General features: G+C 46.5%; 2 protein-coding genes across 5 annotated transcripts; both read left to right on the top strand.

Annotated features, from left to right (window-relative positions):
- The first annotated feature begins 153 nt into the window (after positions 1-153).
- On the top strand, positions 154-6359 carry socs2 (suppressor of cytokine signaling 2). Of its 3 annotated transcripts, none has more exons than XM_081604274.1 (3): positions 154-505; positions 2957-3158; positions 3866-6359. In XM_081604274.1, the coding sequence occupies exons 2-3, from the start codon at positions 3032-3034 to the stop codon at positions 4327-4329; spliced, it is 591 nt and encodes a 196-aa protein (XP_081460400.1). In that variant the 5' UTR covers positions 154-505; positions 2957-3031; the 3' UTR covers positions 4330-6359. The 3 variants fall into 3 exon arrangements, with proteins under 3 accessions (XP_081460400.1, XP_008399932.1, XP_081460401.1); XM_008401710.3 differs by having other exon boundaries at positions 157-457; XM_081604275.1 differs by lacking the exon at positions 154-505 and adding an exon at positions 1188-1939.
- Positions 6360-7102: 743 nt separating this feature from the next.
- cradd (CARD and death domain containing adaptor protein) lies at positions 7103-8307 on the top strand. 2 transcript variants are annotated; one of them, XM_081604271.1, is made up of 3 exons: positions 7103-7489; positions 7520-7569; positions 7889-8307. In XM_081604271.1, the coding sequence occupies exons 1-3, from the start codon at positions 7212-7214 to the stop codon at positions 8218-8220; spliced, it is 660 nt and encodes a 219-aa protein (XP_081460397.1). In that variant the 5' UTR covers positions 7103-7211; the 3' UTR covers positions 8221-8307. The 2 variants fall into 2 exon arrangements, with proteins under 2 accessions (XP_081460397.1, XP_008399935.1); XM_008401713.3 differs by having other exon boundaries at positions 7105-7569.
- Positions 8308-9022: the final 715 nt, after the last annotated feature.

The following is a 9022-nucleotide window of genomic DNA, read 5'->3' on the forward strand; positions in this document are numbered from 1 at the left end:
CTTCATCTTGAGGACAGTGTCCGTCAGGGGGCCCTGCGGACCGGTCCGGGTCAGAACCCCGGTCCGATCCTTACAGAGACGGAAGGCCCGAACTAAGCGGTCCACCTTAAATGTGCGCGTGTGGGCGTCACGTGACCGTGTTCCTGGAAAGTTCCTGGAAACCTGCGGTGTTGTTGTTTATGGAGCTCCGACTGCCGCGCCGCTCCACTCGGAACCAGGACCACGGACACTGGGTTCGGCCAGCTGGGAGCTGCGTGACGGACTACCGGTTCTGATCCACCTACAGCCCCTCGTGGGTCGGCTGCAGCTGCCATTAGTGGTTCTAGAGCCGGAGCAGGTTCGGAAGCGTCTGGACCCAGTCTGCAGGTGTGGACCCGGTTCCGCTGGCATGACGGCGGGTTGGCGGCGGAGGACCCGGAGCTGTTAGCGGGCGGCTTGATCGGAACCTCTCCGGCAGGTGGGTCCAGTTTGGGCACCAGTTGGTAACAGGAGGGCGGTTCTCCAGGTGAGCAGAACCACTCAGGTAGAACAAGACCGTCCTGCAGAACTCCGTTTAAATTTCCTCTCATTTAAATGCAAGTCGACGGTCCGAGGCTTCTGGGCGGAACCAGCACCGACAGCAGATGTTCCTGTTCGGGTTCGGTCCATTCTTAGATTCTGCTGTTTAAAACCGAACCAGAATAAAACCGAACCGCTGCCAGGAGGAACGTTACTCTGATGTTTCCCTTCCTGCGGGTTGAAAGCTGCTGCAGTTCTGGGCAACTTTAAGGAAGATTTACTTCCTTTATTCATATATTTCTGTTTTTTTCTCCTCTGCGTTTTAATCAGAGTTTTAATCTGCAGGCAGGAGAATCACCTGGTTTCCAGTGGGAACCAGTTTTCCTTTCCAGTTTGTTTTCCCAGTCAGAACAAAGAAAAACTCCAAGCAGCTTCTGGTTTTCCACACGAAACAAAGGGAACGAGTCTCACCTTACAGCTGCAGGTCAACACTAACTGGTTAACACTAACTGGTTAACACTAACTGGTTAACACTAACTGGTTACCAGGTTAACACTAACTAGTTACCAGGTTAACACTAACTGGTTACCAGGTTAACACTAACTAGTTACCAGGTTAACACTGACTGGTTAACACTAACTGGTTAATACTAACTGGTTACCAGGTTAACACTAACTGGGTTTTCTGGGTTAACTCTGAAGCCTTTACTACCCTTCCTGAAGGAAACTGTCATGTTTTCCTGTTTTTAGGAAATCTTTCTTGAGAAGCTTTTCTAGAAGGATCCAGATCTTCCTCCTGTCTGAGGAGCTGACCTTTGACCTGTTTATTTCAGGTCAAAGGTCACTAGGAGAGTTTGGGTTGATCCCTGTTGGCTCTTTTCTCCTGAGGCAGAGCAGGAAGACCGTGGCTGAGGCCTGAACGGTTCTGTTTGGTTCTGTTCCGGTCCTCAGGCCTCCTGCCCTGCATGTTTCAGGTGTTTCCCTTCTGCCACACCTGGACTGACTCTGGTGACCAACAGCCTGCTGTGCTGATGGCCTCAGACCAGGTCATGCAGTCATTTGGATCAGCTGTTCTGGAACAGAGGCTCGTCTGAAACATGCAGAGCGGGACCGGAGCTGAGAAGCTCTGGGTCCGATTGAAGCTCCGCTACGGAAATGATGTTAGAATCTGCTGATCTGATTTCCTCTCAGGGTTCATATGAGCAAAACCGGAGAATCTCTGACCAAATTCATGTATTCATCTGCTGCAGCTTCTTATGGATAAAAAACCCAAACATGAAAAGTCTGAATGCAAAGCTAAAAGAACAAGACTTCCTTTTGGTGTTTGTTGGAAAAACTCCTCTGGAACACAAGGAATCCACTGGAATCCCAGAGTCGGGATCCTGAGTCAGGATCTCTGCTGCAGGAAGTGATGCCGCCTCACTCAGGTGTTTTCCTCACAGGTGAGCTGCGTCAGGCTGCAGGAATGTCGGATAACAGAGACTTTCTAGAAACGGAGCAAACAGATCCGTCCTGCAGATTCCTGGGATCCAGATTATTAGATCCAAAGTCTAATAATGCTAATAAGGGATATTATTCCTCTGTTCTGTTCCACATCTATCGTCCTGCAGATTCACCAAACTAACTGTGTTGTGATCTGGTCCAGGACTGGATCAGAACCAGGATCTAAACATTTGGGATCATTTGGTTCTGGAATGAGGCTCCAGAACCAGAGCTTTTCCAGATGTTTCTTGGTTCCTCCGTCTTTCAGTTGGTGAATCCAGATTTTTCCCAGCTGATCCAGGATCAGTTTTCCAAAAAGATCGGATTCCACAACTGGAATCGGAACTTCAGGGAATCTGGAGTTTGTTGTTGTGCAGGATTCCCAGCAGCTAATCTGGAAATTAGCAAACATTAATCTGTTTAAATATAGTTATTAATTATTAATGCAGCAGCTGATGCAGAACCTGCAGACCAGCAACTAATAACTAACCCAACTGACCCAGGCTGTCACTGTGACAACACTGACCAGCCAGAACCGATGGTACCAAACTGACCCGATGATACTGATGGTCACCTCGACAGGAAATGGAAGAAGCAGGAATTAAACCCACAACCTTCTGATTTGAAGATGATTAATCCCTCGGTAGCTCAGTGGGTAACAAAGGGCCAAAATTAAACGAATACATAATTTATTCATTATTTAAATAGCAGGAAATTAATATTTAATTAAATGTGGGCGGGGCTATGGCTGACCTGTCCAACTCCTCTAGTTTGACAGGGGAGTTCGGATCTCCGGTTAGCCATTCAGATGAAACATTAAACAGAATTGATCAGGAAAATGTCTGAATGTGATCAACGGATCAAAGTTCTGGTTCTGTTCAGATGTCCCAGCTGCAGACCAGAGAAAAGACATTTTTAATCTGAGGGTTCCCAGAGACCTGATGGCACCAAAACCACCTGTTTGTCTCCTTCTGCAGCCGCTCACATCCCACCAACCTGTCCAGGTTTTTTGGTGGTTTTCCGAGCTGCAGGCTGAAGGTTGGATCTGCCCGATGACCTGCCAGTCCTCTGAATCCCAGGAAGCCATTGAGGACGCCAGAGGAGCCGACGACGGCGCCGGGACCGAGGAGTCGGACGAGAGCCGCGTCGCCTCGGCCATGAAGGAGCTCAGGAAGACAGGTGGGAGGAAGAACTTCCTGCTCCGGTTGGGAATGTTGAAAACGCAGAATAAACTCCAGATGTTGTGCATGTGGTTTAGCATTAGCATCTGCTAATTGTTTTATGTTTTTGCAGTTTAGTGTTAGCTTTTGCTACATTTTTCATGTGTTTAGTGGTTTAGAATTAGCTTCTGCTAAATATTAGTATGCTTACCATTAGCACTTGCTAATTCTTTAGTGCATAGTGGTTTAGTGGTCACTTCTCCTGTTTTTATTTAGTTTCTTAGTGTTGCTTCTGCTAGTTTTTCATGTGTTTAGCCATTTAGCATTGCATTGCTAAGCTTCTTGTTTAGCAAATTGGTAATTAGCGTATTTAACTTTTTGTTTAGCTGAAGCTAATAACTACAGCTGATTTTAGTGCAAACATGTATTGTACATTAAAACTGTGGCGGCCATTTTGGAAAATGTCCACCAGAGAAGAAGAAAATATAAAAAATGATTTTTATAGTTGGAAGTGGCTGTAACTGGACTCATTCATCTTGTTGGTGATTTCAGTGTAAATACTGCTGGTTCTGGCCCTGTTTGGATCCATAAAGGTTCTGTGGTGGTGCTGCTGACCCAGACTGAGTGTTGGTACCGGTCCGGGTGGTTCTGAAGCCGCTGACCGTCCGTGTTGTGGTTTTAATGAATTGGAGGTGCTAAATGTTCTGCTGGTTCTGATTGGGCCAGGTTGGTACTGGGGCGGCCTGACGGCCAACGAGGCCAAAGAGATCCTGCAGGACTCGTTGGAGGGCAGCTTCCTGCTGCGGGACAGCTCCCAGAGGGACTTCCTGTTCACCATCTCCGCCATGACGTCCGCCGGCCCTACCAACCTGCGCATCGAGTTCCGGCACGGGAAGTTCAAACTGGACTCGGTGGTTCTGGTGAAGCCCAAGCTGAAGCAGTTTGACAGCGTGGTCCACCTGGTGGAGCACTACGTCCAGCTGTCCCGGACCGGCGGCCGGGCCACGCCGGCGCCACCGGGCCCCAACGGCACCGTGCAACTGCTCCTCACCAGGCCCGTGTACGCCGCCGTCCCGTCTCTACAGCACCTGTGTCGGATCGGCATCAACCGGTCGGCCCGGCGGGTCCAGGACCTGCCCATCCCCAACCGGCTGAAGGACTACCTGACAGACTACGCCTACAACGTCTAGAGGTCGTCCAGAGGTCGTCCCATCTGAGTCCAATGGCGTCCGGATCTGCCGTGTGTCTCGGCACGGAGCCGGGAACTGGTCCGGCTTCCTCTCCCATCTCCATGGTAACGGGAAGCAGAATTCCTCTGATTGTTCTGGAGATTCCTGAACAGGTTTCCAGATTCCTGACGTCAGGAAGACTGACGGAAGGATCGGTTGTTTCAACTGAAACCCAAAGAGAAACGGGTCGGAGACGGGTCAGAGCAGCAGAACCGCCTGCTCAGGTTGTTGAGAATATTTATTGCTGTTCCTCTGATGTTCTGGAGAATCGTTCCTGATCGGTACCAGGCCCGGTTCTGGTGGAGCCCAGTAGTATCGTCTCTGGCTCCTACAGAACCACGGCTCAGCAAACCGGGTCTCAGCAGAACCAAACAGCTGCTTTGGTTCTGCTCACAACTTGATTTCTTGTAAAAATGTTTCTGGAAGCTGATTGGCTGCAGCTCTGATCACATGGAAATTGTTCCTGTTTTCCAGAATTCCTTCAGTACAGCTCAGGATCACACCAGAACCAGAACCAGATTGAAAAATATTTTCAGACTTATTTTTGGTTATTTTTTATGTGTGTGTTACCATGGCAACCAGTTCATCTAATTTTGAATTTCCTTGTTTTTTTTCCCATCAAATTTCCATTTGTAGACATTAAAATTCGTGAGAATATTTTTTATATTTCCTTCATCTTTTCTGATTGAAACTCAGGGGATTTCTGAGACGGAGACGGTTCTGTTTGGTTCTGTTTGGTTCAGTTTGGTTCTGTTTGGTCCGGTTCTGGTAAAAACTGAAGCAGAACATTAAAGTGAGGGAAGCAGGAAGTGTGTGGGTATTTTTCCTGAAGCTGGTCCTGCCAGATCCCTGGAAGCGGGTTTGTGGGAGGCAGAACTCGGTGAACTCCGTCCAGAACCGAGCGGCCCGGTAAACAGCAGGAACGGAGCGCTCTGATTGGCCGGCGGCCGGCCGGGACTCTGTTTGGCTCTCATTGACGTAAACAATCGTGTCGATGGTGACGAGCGTCGGAGAGGTTGCTTTGACCCCTTCAGGCTTCGGTAGACTTTGAACCTGTAGTACTGCGGAGCTGTGAGCCAATCAGATTACAGGAAAACATCAACCATTGAGCTGTTGTCTGTTCCTACTTGACCTCTGACCTGCTGGTGGATTTGGCCTCTAAAGAAACTGTTTAATTTGAGTTTCATCTGAAAATGGAGCTTCAGCTCCTAATGAAGGCAGCAGAGAAAAATGTTTGGAAAGACAATCGATCAAAACCTGAATCCGGTAAATTATTGAGCTTCCAGAAAGTTATTAGAAATCAGTGATAAATGAAAAGTTTGATAAACATCATAAAATGTTTGAGATCTAAACAGTTCAGGTTTTTTCCATCAGAAGTTTCAACTAAAGCAGGAAGATGAAGTTGGAGTGACTTCCTGTCTGTGTGTGTTTTTATTGGTTTGTTAATTTTTAAAGTGTGCAGATTTAAACATTCTAAATGATTGACTGAATGGAGATGAGTTGTTTCAGAGTTCCTGATAAAATGATCTGTGTTTTTAAAAATTCAGCGATTTGCTCAAGTCATGCCTGGAGAAGAGAAGGGGCTGGGATCCAGCCCTGAGGAACGCCGCGGATGTTCCTGCCGGGAATTAAACCATAAAACATCCTGGAGCTTATTTGAGATCCGAGCCGGTCCAAAGGTTCAGTTTGGTTGGGATCAGGATGGTTGTCATGGTGACGCAGCTAAATCGACTCTGTTCAGGAATATTTCTTAAATATTATCTTTGTCCCACAATCGAATGATTAAACAGATGAAATTTTAAAAGCCCAGCAGCCTTTGATAAAGGACCAACAGTCATTCAGACAAATGTTAATTTATCCAGTAAAAAAAACTGAAAGTGGTTGTTTACAATAAAGTTTAGTTAAACCAAAGAGCAGAGGGATGTTTTGATCTTGAATATTAATGTAAATGAAGTTTGTTTTTTAATAAAGAGCATGCTGGTCTTTCCTGATTGGCCTGTCTTGTTTAACCCCCTACCCTGGATAAAAGTGAGTCTCCACCTGTGGAAACAAGGTGACATTTTCAGGATTTTACAGTTAAATTTAAATGTCTGCTTAAGATTTTTTTTTTCTTCAGACAAATATAAAATAAACTTTTTAATCATCAGTCATGAAGAATGAGGTGGTGTTTGGTTGTAAAGAGTTTTATTTATTCACATCTTCACCCATCTGGAGCTGCAGCGCCGCCTGCTGGAAGCTCAACTTTTACATGCTTGATTATTTTTATCGGCTTCTCTTCACCCGTTTAATAAACTATTAGCTAATAAATAGGAATACTGTTTTTATCTTAAAAATGTGGCGCAGTCATAAACACTTTTTTTACATTATTAAATATATTTAATACTTTATGCTTTTGTTTGCCCTAACTGAACTTTTAGCACATTTGAATAGTTTGAGTAGTTTTGATCGGCCACATTTTGTACCTCCAAACTTTCATTTCTAAATTCAACTTTATTTCTTTATTTACCAAAATGATCCCTCCGCAGAAAGTAGTCCGTCTGAAACTTTCTGATTTTGCTTCATATGTAAATAGTTTCTGTATTGAATGTAAGCCGATCTAGTCAATTCATGCTATTCTATTAAAATATAATCAAACAATAAATTACAAACTTTTTTTTTAATCACATTGGTATTCATTTGACGAACAGACATTTTTCTATGAGATCTAGATAAACTTTGGTTCCGCTTTCGTGTTTCCAATCGAGCATAATATACCGGACGGAGCTGTAGAAGTCGAGACTAGTTTTGGTTCTCAATGAACCAGTCAGTCGGTTCGGGTTAGTGACCCGGTTCAGCAGGTTCGGATGGAGCCGGAGCACAGGGCGGTGCTCCGGAAGTTCCGGGTGCAGCTTTCCGACCAGTTGCTAGTCAGCGACACCATCGTTCCGTTCCTGTACCAGGAGGGAGTTCTGACGGAGGCCCAGGTGGAGCAGGTGGAGGGTCAGCTGACCAACCGGCAGAAGAACCTGAAGCTGCTGGACCTCCTGCCGAACCGCGGCCCGCGGGCCTTCGGCGCCTTCCTGGAGGCTCTGCGGGACTTCAGCTGGATCCGGGACCGGCTGCAGCTGGAGCTGCAGAACTCAGCCGGAACCGGGCCGCCAGGGCCGAACTTAGCCGGAACCGGGGCTTCAGGGCCGAACTTAGCCGGAACCGGGGCTTCAGGTGGGAGTTAATGTGATGAACTAACGAGAAGCTGTTTTTGTTGTTTCTAACTTAAAATGCTCCAGGTTCTGTACCTGACCCGATTCTGCCCTGAGCCTGGCTTCATTGACTTTATGAAACTGAGAATAATATCAGGATAAACATTTTTAAATAATCTAAAATCAAAACAAAGTTTTGATTTTATCTGTTTTTTAAAATTAAATTTAACATGAAAACTTGATTTATTTTTAATTTTTTCTAACTTTATGACGTAAAGCTCTTTGACTTCCGTGTTGCTGAAATGTTCTGTAACAAACTGGACCGGGTCCATGTTTCCCAGGCGGCGCTGCGGTTACGGCCCGTTACCATGGCGACGCCTCCCGGATCCCGGACTCGGTTCTACAGAGGGTTCCTTCGGACCGGGAGCTGTCCCGGTTGGCGCAGAGACTCGGTGCCGAGTGGGAGCCGGTTCTGTTGGACCTGGGCTTGTCCGCCGAAACTGTGTACCGGTGCCGGTCCGACCACAGCCTGAACACCGGGGCGGCGGTTCTGGAGGGCCTGGTTCTGTGGAGGCGGGCTGGCGGGAGGCGGGCCACGCTGGGGCGGCTGCTGCGCAGCCTGGAGGCCGCGGACCTCCACCCGTCGGTCCTGGAGGAGGCCGTGCTGGGATGAGACTGGACCGGGTTCTGCTGGCCCGGACCGGGCCGGTCCAGAACCAAGAGATGAACACTTTACCCATAAACTGACTGAATAATGAAACCAGAGTCAGAACTTTTTGATTCTGGAACCAGGAAAAGAACCGGTTCCGTTTTACCTGGAATCCAAAAGCAGATTAAAAAAAAGTTTATTATCAATAAAAAATTATTTTTATCCTCAAAATTAGATTTACTATGTCAGTCATAAATGAACTGGATTCATCCGGAACCGGAGGAGAGTTCTGGATCCAGAGACGGGACGAGCTGCACCAGAACCACCGCCGGTTCTGGAACCTGCAGGGAAAACCCATCAGGATGTTTTTCCTCCTCGTGTTTTCTCTCATTTTTCCCAGATGTTCCTGGAAGTCGACCCAGATTGGATTCTGGAAAACCCGCTGGACTCCTTCACGGAACCGGAGCTCTGTGACTAAAAACAGCAGCACGTGGACCGGAAGAGCCTCCCCTCCGCTTTCTGCGGGGCTTAAGGTGGACCGGCGGTTCGGCCGAACCTTCTGGTTCCGATCGGACGGAAACAGCTGAAAACTTCATTTAAATCTGAATTTTCTGCAAAAAATCAACATTTACTGTAAAAACAAAATAAAAGTTTGTGTGAATCAGAAAAATGTTTTTTTATTTGACATTTCAGAAAAACGGAAATTTGGAGAGAATTTTAAGAAAATAAACCAAAAATCATTTTTTAAATGTCAAAAATTTCAATAATATAAAAAAAAATCTACGACAAAATGTTTTTGAAAGATTTTGAATTTGAAGAAAATCTT

Source organism: Poecilia reticulata, chromosome 23 (genome assembly GCF_904066995.2).
Source record: "Poecilia reticulata chromosome 23, P_reticulata-male-v2, whole genome shotgun sequence".
Classification (NCBI taxonomy): domain Eukaryota; kingdom Metazoa; phylum Chordata; class Actinopteri; order Cyprinodontiformes; family Poeciliidae; genus Poecilia; species Poecilia reticulata.